General features: G+C 37.5%; 2 protein-coding genes across 10 annotated transcripts in view; one reads left to right on the forward strand and one right to left on the reverse strand.

The window, feature by feature from the left end:
- Window positions 1–16,195, forward strand: part of dgo (ankyrin repeat domain containing protein 6 diego) — a 98,050-nt gene that overhangs the window by 50,557 nt on the left and 31,298 nt on the right. For 6 of the 7 annotated variants that reach the window (XM_043418670.1, XM_043418669.1, XM_043418667.1 and 3 more), the window contains one exon: window positions 12,950–13,051. In XM_043418670.1, the coding sequence (XP_043274605.1) occupies window positions 12,950–13,051 (102 nt within the window). Of the gene's footprint in view, window positions 1–9,247; window positions 9,269–12,949; window positions 13,052–16,195 lie in introns of those variants that run through there. The other variant, XM_043418673.1, reaches the window with a different exon arrangement.
- LOC122410500 (uncharacterized) lies at window positions 704–14,363 on the reverse strand. 3 transcript variants are annotated; one of them, XM_043418676.1, is made up of 5 exons: window positions 9,208–9,292; window positions 7,552–8,632; window positions 7,325–7,460; window positions 6,036–6,156; window positions 704–1,033 (listed from the first exon to the last, which is right to left on the reverse strand). In XM_043418676.1, the coding sequence occupies exons 2-5, from the start codon at window positions 7,633–7,635 to the stop codon at window positions 829–831; spliced, it is 546 nt and encodes a 181-aa protein (XP_043274611.1). In that variant the 5' UTR covers window positions 7,636–8,632; window positions 9,208–9,292; the 3' UTR covers window positions 704–828. The 3 variants fall into 3 exon arrangements, 1 of the variants encoding a protein (XP_043274611.1); XR_006260965.1 differs by lacking the exons at window positions 6,036–6,156; window positions 9,208–9,292 and adding an exon at window positions 14,128–14,363; XR_006260964.1 differs by lacking the exons at window positions 6,036–6,156; window positions 7,325–7,460; window positions 7,552–8,632; window positions 9,208–9,292 and adding an exon at window positions 1,957–2,152.

Consider the following 16,195-nt stretch of genomic DNA (forward strand, 5'->3'; position numbering starts at 1 on the left):
GTCAGTATGCAGGTTCGTGCACTGACCGGCGGATTTTGCCAGGAGTGGGTAAAGTTTTCCGATTTCCCCACCTTACAATCCGAGGAGCTTGGCTCGAACTCGACCTTCAAGAACGGATACTTTCGTCCGGTATAGGAGCATCCAGTGCTCAATATTGCTTTATCACTTTTGTCAAATCAGAAATCATGCCAGGGGGTAAGGCTGTCCCGTTACAATACTTTTAAGGAGGGTGGATCACGAAATCAAAATAATCAGAATTTGATCAAATTTGGTGATAACATTCTTTGAGATCAAGTATACAAATACAATTTTTTTTCGAATTTTTTTACCATATGGTTATCGAATAATTGAGCGTTGAATCGGTGTTCATATTCACGAGATTTATAACTGTATATTTGTAAACTTTATGCTTATACACGTGAACTTGAGTGTTCAATTACTCGAGAGTTATGTGGTAGAAAAATTTAAAAAAATTGATATTGTCTTATATATTTTTAAAGAATACATTTACCAAATTTTATTAAATTCTTATCATTTTGAAATACTTAATATTTTTAACATGGTTTAGCATGGCAACATTATATCGTCGCGATCCGTCCTCCTTAAAACGCGAATGAAAAGTCTTGCATTATGCCCACAGATTGATCTCGTTGCGTCGCTGTGATACTTTTATAATAAATTATCAGAGTTCATAACTGCAGAGTGCTTTAACATTATTTATTATAAACCCGATTTTTTTCAATAACATTCGACTTACATATACGGGTAACATCATTCAGCCGTGATGGCTATTTTTTCATTTTCTTTTTATTTTAGGTACGCTGCTGGCTAAACGCAGCCGTTGATTCTGGTGCGCAACAAACTTTGTATATCCCGCTGCGTTTCTCGCACTGATTCGCTCGCATGTATACAATATCCTCGACTTCGAGTGGTACTCGAGTCAATAGCATCATAATCGGTGCGCAGTCCACTACTCTGATGCAGGCTCCCTTGAAACCTCCGGTCGTTACACACTCTCGCGGTTTTTGCGTTTCTGTAAAAGAAAAAAAACCAAACAACCGTGAGTGATTAATTGAAAAATGAATGAAAGAATCCAAATTATGGACAATCTGCAGTTATGCAGTCGAGGATATACACAAAAATCTATCTTTATCATATTTTATTTGAAATAAGACCTTTAAGGAAGCTAACACGAATCTAATGGAAATCGAAAATTTCAACTTTAAGACTTGACATTTTGAAATATGCTAGAAATATACACCATGCGTCTATTCCCGAAATTATTAGAGGATCTACCGTCTAGTTATCGAGAAATCAATGAACAAAAATCACATTTTTTGAAGGGTCATACATAGGCTCTTATGACAGGTACACTCCCTGTGTGATGATTTGAATTTAATGTAATAGGATCCTCCCAACTTTGAGGAGTCAAAAACGAAAATAAGAAAGTAGAATGTTTGTAGAGACCAATGATGTCTTAAAAAACCCTTGTTAACATTGAAAATAATTTGGGAATGGAAAAAGAAAAAACACTTTTTGAGGTTAACGAGTAATAACGGCATAAACAGCGGAAGTTTCGAAAATCCCATGAGCCAGCTGGTTTAAAATATAGATATGCATACGCATGTACATAGAAGATGGCTGTTGTCACACTTTGCTTGACGATTTTACTACAAAAGTATTTTAACCGCTATCATAATATTCAAAATTTATCAATCTTAACAAATAAGTTGCAGAAAATTTTAATAATTACAAGAATAAATTTTAATCGTTTTTTTGATCATCAAGAGAGCAAAAAAGTGCAGTTGCTTTTTTGAATCACAAGTAACGCAAGATCTTCCTTAAAGAAATATTTTTTGTTCAGAACTAGCAATAATTCGTTCAACGATTCGCATCTGAATTTTTACCGTTTCGAGGTAGAAATAGAAACGAAAATAATTGTGATGAATTGCTCACGTGCTATATTTTGGCCGATAATGGTGAGGAGAATAAAAACGAGATGGAGCGTGAAACTTGCGCGTCTCATGGTTGCTCGGGTTTGTCCGGATCGTGAATATCGCCAAGAGTCACGGAGAACTCCATATTTATACACGTGTGCCGGTGCGATCTCCGTGACGAGGAGGAAGAAGAAGAAAAAGAAGAAAAAAAGAAGAAGAAGAAGAAGAAGATGAAGAAGAAGAAGCAAAAGAGAAAGAGCAAACAAAAGTCGACTCTCGCCAGCAGTTTGTATTCGCGCACGTTCAGTTTTGTTCTTATTTTTCATCTCCGTCGGTCTTTTCTGTTAATATCATAGGTAAAAAAAAATACATGCACTCGCAATATTGTATGAACTTGTGTAATTATTATTTTATTAAAGAAAGAACATTTCAAAACAATTGGAAATGCGATCGCTCCTGTGTAAAGAGTCTCTGGGAGCGACTTGCTTAATCCTAAATTCGAAATTCGAATTTTTTAATGAATCTTGAAAAAGTGCGTCTGAATTACTGAAAAATAATGCCACGTCTCTGGATTCCAATAATGCATAATCGCAACCCAATATAAAGATTAAAATTTGGAATTTTCAAGTAAAATTTCAAAGATGTGTAAAATCCTTGAACGCAAGAACAAGGATATGAGACAGCGTCCTCTCTCTCTCTCTCTCTCGCTCTCTCTCTCTCTCTCTTCCTCTTCATCGGTCACGTAATCTCTTTCCGTATCTCTCGTTATTATGTTTCGCATCTTTCTCGTGATTATCGATGACCGATCCCACGCAATTTGTTGACGAATTCTCCCACGAATTATCTCCCCGGCACTGGATATTCTCTGCATAAATCCGCCATTTTTGTTACTCATTTTTCCCGGCGTGTCTTGGTCGTTTTTTTTTATCCCACCGTGTCTACCGAGTTATTCATAAACCTGTGCAAAGACTTCGTAGTAGACGAGCAGGATTTTATCCTGAGAAAATTAACAGGTTAGTGGACAATTTTTTTCAATTTTCAATGCGAAGGCCAAAACTGTGGTTTATTTCTTCTCATGTATTCTCTTCATCGTTTTTTTTACGTTCAATAAACATCCAGTCTCCGATCATTTATATTTGTAAATTACCACTAATCAATATCGTGTTAAAGGCCATGTTTAAAAAGACAAAAACGTATAACGAACTGCGTGCTCGACGGCGGAGTACTCGAAATATTTGTTCAACTCATGGCGGTTGATGCGACAATACGTGTAATAATAAATGGCAAAAACGTCATACCTCGGTTTGTCGACATTTTTGAAACAACCGAACGACATTTCGCATCTGGATCAATATTGCATGCGACATTACTTGTCCTTGCAGGTTGACGCGTCAGCAGTTTTTTTTTTTCATTACAATAAATTTCGAGAATCGATCTGCAGATAACGATTAACCGAAACGTTTGTCTCGACGAATAACTTTTAAAATTTCGGATTCGAATATGCGAAGAAAAAAGAAACGTTCAACTTCTTATACAACGCAGAAATGGCTAAACGAATTCCGTTGACACGAGTTCTCTTGGAACTTTGTTGAAGTTTACTATTGGCACGTAACAGATGATTCAAAAAGCTATATTTAAAAAACGAAAGAATCTCGGTAGGATGAGTGTTCGCTACCATCATAGCGAACGTAAAATATAAATAATATAAAAAAAACAACAACATGCAAATCTACAAATTAACGAAGCAGGAGAAAACCGAAGAGTCGCTTACACTCTGACAACTGAGAACCGACTAAAACGCGATTATCGATCGTTTTAACGAGGTCAAAGGGACGGAAAAATATTACAATGTTGATTTCTCAATCGGTGCCCAATAATAAATATTTATATTCGATATGATACTTGATATGTTATCATATCGAATATAAATCGCAATTATTGAACTATAAAATTTAATGATCTAATGGTTTAATGGTCAAAATTGAAAGTTATATATCGAAACGTGCGCGTACGTCTGCAAATGCTATATATATTAGGGTGTGTCAAAAAAATCGGTATTTTTTTTCGGACTCTACAAGCATTTTTCTTCTTATTATGCCAAACGACGAAGCTAGCCAAAAGGACAGCTTAAAATAAAATTATTTCGGCCGGCCGACCGCATACTTCAATTTTCCATAAGAATAACACGTGAAAACAAAATTTCGGTGAACATTGTTCCATAGTTCCATATCGTCTGTAAAAAAAATTGCATAGATATTCTACTGACGTATTTTTGTAAAGAATTTAATTCCCTACAAAAAAAAGTCCAACCGTTCAACGGTTACAGCAGTTTGAAGTTTCTAACGACACCTAGCCAGATTTCGCATGTATCATTTCCTATGTTCGAGGTCGCTCTTTAATGGTGCTGTTTAAATTGGGATGAAGCCTATGTTTTTTATATTTTTTAAAAACTAAGCAACAAAGTAGCAATTTAGACTGAAACGGTTCGGCATTACGCCAACGTATGCGCTACTACAACTTCACACGGTTGTAAATAGGCTTTCATTTCGAGCTGTTGTTTACAAAGTAGAGTCCCAACTCGACTCGACAGCGGCGGCCAAGTGACCAATTTGTCAATTCTACATTCTCTATATTTTGTAATGCAACGCTAATCTTGCACTCCAGAATCCGATATTATTCCCGAAGCATCGCGGCAAAACGAAAATTCCTGAATTTTCGTCGTTACACTATATACAAGGCCCGAAACAAGCTGTGAGATGTGACGCAGGCAGCGCTGCGTCATATGAATAGGCACAAATTAGACGGGAAAATACGCGGAATCGAGTAAAAATAGCTCCGTCATTAAATTTTAAACAAATTCATAAATTAAAGTAACTCGGCCATTCGATAAAGTACGATGAACGTCCACTTTTTTTTCGGTAAATGAAAGCTCAAGGTCCCCTGATAACAATAAGCACAGTTCCAGGGCCTCTTACGGGACAAAATTTCGAGTCCTTTAACACGGTACCTTACGGAAGAACTCACAATAAAACACACACAAGAAAAAAAATATTACCTTAGAGGACTTTTATGGATATCAGTCATTACATTGAACTGTTGGTAACAGCTGATTAATTAATTGAACTTCAGTCAAAGTCGGAAATCACGGGAATTTTGCCAAATTTATTTTTGAGACTGACTCACGTGCTTTCATTCGTCTAGTAGCTTCGCTTTCTTTTAATGAATTGGCCATTCCTTATTCTCGGTGTCATTACACCGATATAAACTTTATTTCGCACAATAAAAATGTATCCTAAGTTATGTGTATTTAAAGTATCGAATCCAATCATTAACTAACCAACAAATTAAAGTATAAATTTTATCTTTTATGATATTTGTAAAGCATTTTATTAAATTCTTACGATAAAAATATTCTCAATATAAGTGTTTATTAATTTTATTAATAGTTTAAACTTCAATCCTTAATCAACATAAAGTAGTTACTTATTTGACTAGTCATAGAAGGGCTGAACTACTTTAAATGAACCAAGAAAAGCACTTTGCACTGCGTATGCTCAAAAACAACACTCGCGTACAATCACGAAATAAATAAATAATAATAAATGCGTTTGAATTATGATCATTTCGATATTAAATAAAGCTGAAAAAAGGAGTTTTTCGCACATCTGGGAGTCAAGGCTACAAAAATGTCATCGGCCGATAAGAGTATAAAGGAATCATGGAAAAAGGCCAATCAGGAACATTGTTATAAACATGGTGCGTAGAATGGGGTTCGAGACTGTTTTTTGGCGTTTGAAATTGTGACAGTGAGAGAAGGGGGTATAAAAGCCGATACGTGAATGATTCGGAAGGCAGTTCCCTCAACCTACAGGACCAGAACAGTTCGGATCTCCCCTAAGAATCTAAACTCTATATACTATGCTCTTTAGCAAATGTAAACATTTTTTTGTATTCTTTGGATGCCTGAAGTATCGGAGGGGTTAACACCTAACCCAAAAAATTTTTTTGACTTTTCGAATTTTTTTTATGCTGCACGGGGTATCGGAGCGATTTGGCGAACGTTCAATCCCATAACCCGTGGACATAAAACTACCTCACGTCGTAAATGCCCGGAGTATCGGAGAGATTCGGCGACGTTTCGATCCCACAACCTGGGGTTTTCCTAACCTACGTGGCAGATCGGTATCGGCGACATTCGGCGACGTTTGCAGCCCGTAGCCTGAAACACGTTCTCGCATTTTATTTTTTTTTCTCTTATCTTTTATGCTGCATTGACTAATTTCTTTTTTGTTTGTTTGTATTATTAAGTTCACATTCAACGAACATAACATAAATGTACTTGTTTCAGAGTCGCTGCCGGGACTCTAGATTTGATCCGAATTGGTTGGGTTAAGAACGAATTAATTTAAGGAATTTAAATTATAAAGATTTGATTTTTTTTTAAACCAAAAGGCTATTGTAGGATAAAACTAATCGCCGGAAAAAATTTTAAAATAATCAAAAAATCGCCTTTTGGATTTAAATCCAATAAAATCCGTATATAGTCGGCTAAGAGCGAAAAAATCCATTCTTAAGGAGTTTCGGTATAGGCGATACAATGTTGCCATGCTAAACCATGCTATAAACATAAAAAATTTCAAAAAGTTTAGAATTTTATAAAATTTGGTGAACATATTCTTTAGTGCCAAATTTGACTATACAAATTTTTTAAGATTTTTCTTCTACACAGTTATCGAGTAATTGATCACTAAAGTTCACGTGTATAAGCATAGCGTTTCCATATATATAAGTATACATTCCGGGTATAAGAAATCTGCTTTAATGCGTAATTACTCGATAACTAGGTAGAAGAAAATTTTGAAAATATTTGTGTTTTCGCACTTGATGTTGAAGAACATTATCACCAAATTTGATCAATTTCTTAATATTTAGACTTCTGTACCGAAACTCCTTAAGGAATGAATCCACGAGGCTGCGGTAAGATTAGATCTCGAGTTTGTATAGCTCCGAAAGCAAAAATTAGAAAAATTTAAAAAAAAAGAGATCTGACTCTTGGATTTCATACCGAATAAAACTTGGATTTAAGGGGTTGGTTAATCCAGAAAGCAGAGAGCGTTAATTGAAGAAACTTTTGAGCAAACGGATCGGCAATGCGGCGGCCGCCAGACCTCGCATCAGGTTCTTGTAAATAAAGAAATAAAACAACTTTTGGACTGACGCGCAAAAGACGACATCGACTCGGATGGACATTCATATTCTAAACTCGCTATAGAAATGTATATGCCGCTAAAACGCTGAGCGTACGCGATCTCTTAGATTTATGAATATTCCCCGGGGACCATGCGGATCGAAAAATTGCAAAACAAGGTGGGAGACGTTAATATTACCTTCCATGCGCGTCAAAGGGATAATCCTCTGCTCGTATAACGAAAGTGTCCGCCACGCAATAGCTGACATAATCCGACTCGTGCGTATGATGAGCGAACCGGTTGAACGCAGGCAAACGAGATCTAAAGGAAAGAACTGAATATAAAATAAAAAGATGATTGAAATGAATAAATGTAAAACGGAAAAAGAATAATAATAAAAATAATAAAAACAAAAATAGACGTACGAGTCTCATAAAGCGGCGAGAATCATATAGTCTATACTCGAAGGTGAGATTCGTTGCTGTTTCTGCGCGCGAACAATAGTACATTGCGTCCGCGGTTGCATATACTATTTTTTCGTTCGAAGGTTGCTAAAATGAATTTTATATTTTAGTGATATGAAGTAAACGTAGATAACTTTTGAATTATTTATTTTAATATGTATTGTAATAAAATACAAAATTTCCTATATTTAATATTATTTTATTAAATTCAAAGTTTTAGAATACAACTGTTTCGTAACATATGTAATATAACAATGAAGTCAAAAGTTGAACATGAAAGCGTTATTTAAGGAGGAATTGGTGATAACATTCTTTGGCATCAAGTATACAAATACAATTTTTTTCAAATTTTTTTACCACATGGTTATCGAATAATTGAGCTTTAAATCGAAGTTCTTATGCACGAGATGTGTAACTGCATATTGGGATCTGACAAAATTCGTGAGACATCTGGTGTCAAATTTTGAACTACAACCGGGGTGCAACATGGACAATTAACACACGCACAAGTCACTTGAAGATGTGACACATACATGTACGTTGCACCCCGGTATGCGCCATTTTTAGCTTGGCCACGCCTCCATGTCAGATCCCAATATGTAAACTCTATAATTATACCCGTGAACTCTAGTGATTGAAAAAAATTGAATAAGGAAAGAAATGACAGTAGCAGTAAAGCGCGTATTTTGTCTTTGTTTCTCTCTCTCTCTCTCTCTCTCTCTCTCCTCGTGAGGGTTACAGCACTCAAACTGCCTTGCTGAAAATCTGTCATGATGTTCGCCTCGCGGTAGATAAATAATCGTCAACTTACTATTCTTGTACTGTTCGATTTTAGCAAGGCTTTTGATGTTGTTACTCACATTAAATTACTTACAAAACTCCGCAAATTGGGTTTCTGTATAAATGCTTTCACTTGGATTTTCTCCTATACTTGACTGATCGAAAACAGGCTGTGCTTGACGCCGAAAATTTACGCTCTGATTGGCTCCCCACTACGTCTGGTGTTCCGCAGGGTTCGGTTCTGGGTTCTCTTCTCTTTTCCCTGTTTATAAACGACATTGATGTAGATTTAAGATATACTCGCCACATGATATTCGCTGATGATATCCAAATCTATCTGAACCGTTCTCCTTCTAACATAAATTCGGGTTTAGAATTGATTGAACACGATATCCAAATGATTGCTCGTTATGCAAAAAATAATTATCTGAAACTTAACTTGAATAAGACTAAAATTTTAATACTTGGAAGCAGTGCATATATAAATCGTTTTGATCTTCATTCTCTTCCAAGGATTGAAATTGATAACATTACCTTGCCTTACGTCTCTGAAACCAGAAATCTAGGAGTGGTTATGGCCTCTAATTTATCCTGGCATAACCACATCACTCAAGTACTGCGCAAGGGGAACTTTTCACTTTTCAAATTGAAATTTCATGCTAACGCTCTTTTTCGCGAACTAAGATCATTATTAATTACATCTCTAGTCTTCACTATTCTCGACTATTGCTGCTTAGTCTATAATGAAATAACAGAAGAACAAAATTTGCGACTTGAAAGACTGGTTAATTCGTGTCTCAAATTTATTTTCAGACTTAGAAGGGACGAACATGTTACCCCGTATCGCAGACGGCTGGGTTGGCTCACTGTGGCTTCGAGAAGGCGTTACTTCATGGGGGTGCTCATTTTTAAAATACTTCGCGGGAATGCTCCCACGTATTTACTGGATCTTTTTCCGCGTGCCCTGCCCTCTCCTCGCCTTTTTCGTGATGACCAAAATATCAGCCGACTTTTCAAGTTCCTTTCCATCGCACAGTGATTTTACGGAACTCCTTCCACCTTTCAGCTGTTTATTTTTGGCACTCTCTTCCGCGCTCGATCTCCTCTATTGCCTCCCTACCTATTTTCAAGGCTAGACTTTTCGAATTCTTGTTCAACCGCGAAGGGACTTAGAGCTATTGCTGTATTTCTCTCTTATACTTAGGCATATATATTTACTGTACATTTACACTTCTTATAGTCTGTTCGCTCTACCGAATTATTATGCACTATTATGTACTCGTATTAGCATTGGTTATCTAGATTAGATTATTGAACTTGAACATCTTTATTACTGTACCTTATTCTTAAGCTATTGTTACGCAATATTATTATATTATACCAGTCGATCTCTATATAGCTATCACCGTTATTATCTCATGTCAGAGGTCTTACCTTGTCATCATCTACATTAGTATGCGTTATTGAATACATATATCAATCAATCAATCTCTCTCTAATACACAGCAGTCTTTCATAGCACAGTGCGCACGCTTAAGCGTAAGAAAGAGATAGCCTCATGTGAGCGAAGCAAGCGAGCTCTCTTCTGTTTTGTTTCGATATCTTTCTTCATTTTACTTTTTTTTTTTTTTACTTTTTCGACTTTACATTTTCGCTGCCCCTATAAGGGCCGAAAAAGAAGAAATATATCGAAACGAAAAAGAAGAGAGCTCGCTCTATAAGGGCCGCAAAAATTCATTTTGCGGCCTGAGGACAAAAAATATATACAGTATTCATATAATAGTACATTGTGTATCAAGGAGGCAAAGTGGATCTTTTACGCCGAGTACTGAAAACATCGCGCGAGACGTAAAATATCCACCCTGCCTCCGAGATGCACACGATACTTTATATAACCAAACCACATTCCCGAGCTTTTTCAAGCGTGCCGGCGATACGAAAAGTAGGTGTTTTACCGACTGTTGAAGTGGATTAGTGGTGTTTTACGTACTCCTCACCACTAATCTACTTCAACAGTTGGTAAAACACTTACTTTGCGTACCGCCGGCAGGCTCGAAAAGCGAGGAAAACGGGGTTGCGTTATATAAAATCTATTCCGCAAAGGAATACAAGTTGCAGAGACTACGAGAGACTTTGGTTTTCAATGCTCGAATATACAACCTATAATTCTTAAGATCTTTGGATCATTTTAGGCAGTTTCATTTTCTCACACTACTCGCGCGCATAACAACAAAGTTCATTACATCTTTTTTCGGGTGGCTCAAAAACGATAATTATCCGCACGAGAAAGAAGAAAAATCTCAGCAAGAGGAACTCCCTCTTTCTCATTGAGGCAAAGGCAGCACGAAATATATTCCTATATATATATATTATATCGCGCGATCTGGGTAGAAAATACAAATTTATAAACGTTTCAAGCCAAGGCTCGAGCTTTGGATGTTTTTATTATATGGCCAGCACATATTTTTAAATGTTAGGATGAAGAACTATTCTAGAGATATAAGTTTCGAGCATCATTCGAATTAAATCCGCTTCACGCAGTGGACGAACCTGCTTCACCGAATTCTGTCATATGCACACGTTTTTCTTTGTTCTGCTCCCATGGAAATGGGATCCGAGTAATTATGTTTTTTTTTTGTGTTGAAGTCATTTATCTGAATTCATTTTTCCTTGCTATCTAATATTTCTTGTAGCAGGACGACTTTGTAAAAAAAATGTCGGCGCATCGTTATTATCGCGCATAAGGTCAATGTAAACACTCGCAAGAAACGTTCGATTCGTTATTTAGCTGAGAAATAAGACTTCGCGGTGTTTCATCGTTTATTCATGCGCATAAAACGCGATCGAAGCGTAATTATGCTACAACCTTTTCCCGCTTTACCGTTAGTCTCGCCGTAAAAATTCTTCCGATTCTTGACCATAAAATGAGATTTCTTTGTTTCCGTCTGCGAGCTCTTCGCCCGAACGTCACAAGTTTTTTTTTCTTTCAAAACAGTTATATAAAACAACACGACCGATGAAGAGTATTACGATCGCAGATAAAACGAGTACACGCTTTTTGAAGTCTGGTTCATCTTGATATCCAGAGATGCTTCCACTCAACCCGTTATTTACCGCGATTAGGTAATAAATTTCACTAATCGAAATAGTTCAACATTAACCAGCGTGCAACATGCTAAATGGACAAAAGACCCGAACCATTTGATTATGCTGCTTTTGCATCATTTTCAATTCTCTATTAAATTATCGGTAGACAATAAAAATTATGATGAATCGCCATTACTACTTTCGCGATATTTTCGATTACTATTTTCGATTACTCTCCTCTCTCTCTCTCTCCGCACGCATCCATCCCCACAACTTTTCTCTCTCTTTCTTCTATCTCGGTCTATTCTCTCATTATTCTTTGAACTCCCGCTGATGAAACAAACGTGTAGTATAGGTCCGCATAACGATCGTTCTCATGCGTACAATTGTAAAACGCACGGATATGAGCCTTTTAAGGGGATATATAGGATCGTAACTGTCGTTTCGCGAGAGTCACTCAAATAACATAGCGCTCCACACGGGGTTATTTAGTATAGCACCAGTATAATTGTAGTAAATGGCAAACTCTTAGAAAAAAAGTCACTAGTCATCAGTTACAAACACCATGCAGTTGCAGCAGTGCTGAAAATGCATTCATTCATTGGTTTATTTATTCTTCGTGCATCTTCATCCTAGTTTTGAAAACGAAATATTTTTGAATCATTAAATGAATAAATAGCGAGCAATTTCCGATATTTATAAAGCAGTATAAACCGTTTGCGCTCTCGATTTTTCTGCCAATGATCTCGGATAATATTTGCGGCAAAGTCAAATTTCGAAACTTGAGTGAGGAGAGTGATAAGTGCGGAGCTCGTTCACTCTTCTCGCGCAGCGAAAGTTACCATTCATCTTACAACTAAATGGGACAACTTTTTTTTTAAGTCGCTATATAATTACTCAGATTTCTGCGCCGTAGTGACAAGAACATAGATGTTGTGTCCTTTTTTTTATTCCATCGCGATCAGCTATCTCGTTATAATTAATAAATAATGTACAACTTATCCGAGAGGCTCTGCACGTTTTTGCGAGACTTGGCTCGTTATAGCGAATACCAATGATAATGATAATAATAATTCGTTATTAGTATTTTGTGATCGTAGCTCACTCAGTGATATCCAAAAACTCCTGAGTACGTGACATTGATTGTTTCACTTATTCAGAACCGCATGACAACCCTCTCCCATAGAACTTCCAGAATACCTTTTATGTGTGCAATGAAATCGCGTTGAGCGTTGATGGCATTTCTCCCGTTTTGCTTGTAACGTAAATCCCCTCGTTACCGGTAGAAACTGTTCAGCATCTCGACTTTTCGTTCGTGAATTTACGAAAAAAGCAGGCCAAAAGCTCATCGATATAATCTCAACTGCTGGGAATTGAGAAAAATTTGTTATGACTAACTACTTGATAGCTTTATTTAATGCCGTTAACTATCTTAAGAATATGCAGCAGTGACATTCGTTCTCATCATTGGGATATCAATTTAATTTTCCAGACTGGAGTGACTCCTCTTCAGAGGGCAGCGGCTGAGGGCCATCTCGATGTTGTTGAACTGCTTCTTAAACACGGATCCGATGTTGGCCGCCAAGACACAGTGGTAAGTGAAAATATATGCATTTCATCGACTCGCGGTAACGCACGTGACGACGTTGCGCAGCGAGAAGAAACCCATGTATCAACGACTAATTTATTTATACGAGCATCATTTGGAGCAAAAATCATCAGATGACGAAGTAGAGGTGGCAAATGCAAATGGCTTTCATATCATTGGAACGGGTAAAATCTCACGATTGTTCTCGCGTTAGAAACCCGCGCAATAATTAATAATCAGAATCTCATTTGCGATTTCAACATTGTCATTTCGTTTTTTCTTTCTTCTTCATCTTTTATATCATTACTCCGAGTGTACTACATTTACGAATTTTTACGAGCCCATTCCACCGCCTTGACGCAAGTTTCGATTGGCTACGAGCACCGGAAACTAGGAAAACATGCCTCCCCCTTTGATTCGAGAGTCGATGCATAGTTATATAAGCACCCGGCACACGCGTGAAAGTGTTATATAGCTCCGAAATGGTGCGCCTCCCATTCTAGTAGCATTCATAGCTTTCAGAAAATTAAATTCGCATGGACATGCACATGAATTTTAGTGATTAATAAATCTTGCTATTAATTTTTATTAATTGACTATGGCTCCACGTGAACGAAGCAGGAAGATTTGGCGCGGCCGTTTCGGCACGACCGTTTCGGCGCGAGACGTTTCAGCGTCAATCGTTTTGGGTATAAGGACATTTCGGGTGTGGCACATTGCCTAGAACGTTGAAGGGAGATAGCCATAAAGGAGAAGAAGAAGAAGAAGGACGTTCTGGCGTGGGGACCCAAACAAACCCAAACATCCCCACGTGAATAATATTCATTTCGGAATGTCCCGTAAAAACCAAAGATACTTATGTGTCGGATCTCTGATTGGGGTGGGATTTGTCCAGCAGGAGCGCGCAAACTCGCTGCCCACCCTGTTCGCTACTAGCACGTACGTGTATATCGCTGTATCGGCATATCTAATGACCTATATACTCTTGCATGTATGAAACACGCTTACGGCTAGCATAAATACGATTCGACGCGAACTTGATATACAGAAAGATTGAGGCTCTATGAAAAATGTAAACCCACCAATTTTCAGATTCAAGATTCGTATGAAGGTACGAAGAGACGCATCGCGACGACGGTGAACGAATAAATCGGGTAGTTTGTCATGATGCATAATTGAGCGTTGAGCGTTGCTTCCTCTTATTCGGTTATCTCCATATAAACGAGCTCTCGCTCACTTTGCTGTTTTTCCAGGAGCAATATTTCAGCTGCAGAGACCAACGATGCTTCCGTGCTCGCCGGTTCTGCTCACATTTCAAATATTTCTTGAAAAGACAAATAAATTCATGAGTCCAAATCAAAGACAGCTATTTGTTCTTACAATCATGTAAACTTTCGCTAGCGAATTGTTATTTGCTCTTGACTCATTAAGGAGGGTGGCTACATTCGTCAAAATTATAAGAATTTGATCAAATTTGGTGATAATGTTCTTCAACATCAAGTGCGAAGACACAATTTTTTCAAAATTTTCTTCTGTTTAATTATAGAGTGATCACGCATTAAAGCAGATTTCTTATGCCCGGAATGTATACCTATATATATATGGAAACCCTATGCTTATACACGTGAACTTTAGTGATCAATTACTCGATAACTGTACAGAAGAAAAATCTTTAAAAATTTTGTATTGTCAAATTTGGCATTAAAGAATATGTTCACCAAATTTGATTAAATTCTTATCATTTTGAAATTTTTAATGTATTTAACATGGTTTAGCATGGCAACATTGTATCGTCGCTAGCCACCCTCCTTAAACTGCTCCGCCGCATGCGTATACGTATATAGGGGAGTATGGGGCAAAGTGGCCCACTTAACAAATTTAACGAGTTTTGTCGGTTAGCACATGGTCATTTACTTATTTTTATGTCCCAAAAATGATTCCACCTCCTTATTTTTCGAATTAAAAAAAAAAAAAAATTTGGGGCAAAGTGGCCACCTTTTCAAATGAGGTGAAAATCGATAATTGTCACTTCTCGTTAAATAGACGTTGTAATTGACTGTTCCCGCATGAAACATTGAAGGCTGCGATAAACCAAAAAGAAACGAGGAATAGTAGGAACCCTCCTTCGATGGGATGAAAAAAAAATTAGTCGGAATACTTGGATAAATTTTGCCATTACCCGTGGCAAAACCCCGTTCTTATCGGGCAAATCGTGGAAAAACCGCCATTATCACGAGTCCATCGTGTCGCGCAAATCTAGTGAGTAGATAAAAGAGATCATGAAAAAAGAAAAATTCTTGTCTGCGGCGGACGTTGCTTGTATTTTCTGCGATCAACTTTATTCGCATTCCTCTGAAGACTGGATTCGCTGTGAAACATGCCTAAAATGGGCGCACACCTTATGTGCAGGTGTCGATGAAGATGAAGTCCGTTATAAGTGCGATTTTTGTCAATCAAAATAAAATAGACATTTATCAGGAATTCGCAAAATGATTCTCACCCTCTGCCTCAAATAGCTATCAATTTCTCAGAAAACATAGAATTCTCACTGATCCTGTGCCCCAGAAATACGGAATTCCGTAAGTGGCCACTTTGCCCCAGAATTCAAAAATGCCCCAAAAAAGTGGGTGGCCATTTTGCCCCATGTTCCCCTATATGCAGCGCGGCAAAGGGAAATCTCATGCTGACGAAAGTGGAACAGGGGAAGAGCTAGAGAGACGACGGTGAACGAATTCAATTAGCCAAAGTAGTTCGAAGAATAGCCTTTAGGGCGAAGAAAGCAGTTAGTCTCGTTTCGACGCGCCATCTCAAATAATATCTTATATATTGTACATATCGCATTATATCCGAATACGACATACGTATGAAAGCGAATTTTTTTTGTTGCACGCAGAACGAACGAATAATGACATTATTAAGCTGATATTTCATACGAGTTTATTTAACGCACGTCCGCACGGTTGTCCGCATTTAGTGTGTTTAGTACAACCCTCAGCAGTACACTGTACAAAAGTCTTGTCTCTTTTCGTTCTGCTTATTTCCTTGCTCTTCGATGCTCTTCTCTCGTTTTCTTGTTTCTTGAATATGACCCGAGTGAGCCAAGTCATTCGTCTGTACAATTACAAAAGTCACTATATATGAGCAGCGCCA

Source organism: Venturia canescens, chromosome 5 (assembly GCF_019457755.1).
Source record: "Venturia canescens isolate UGA chromosome 5, ASM1945775v1, whole genome shotgun sequence".
Classification (NCBI taxonomy): Eukaryota; Metazoa; Arthropoda; class Insecta; order Hymenoptera; family Ichneumonidae; genus Venturia; species Venturia canescens.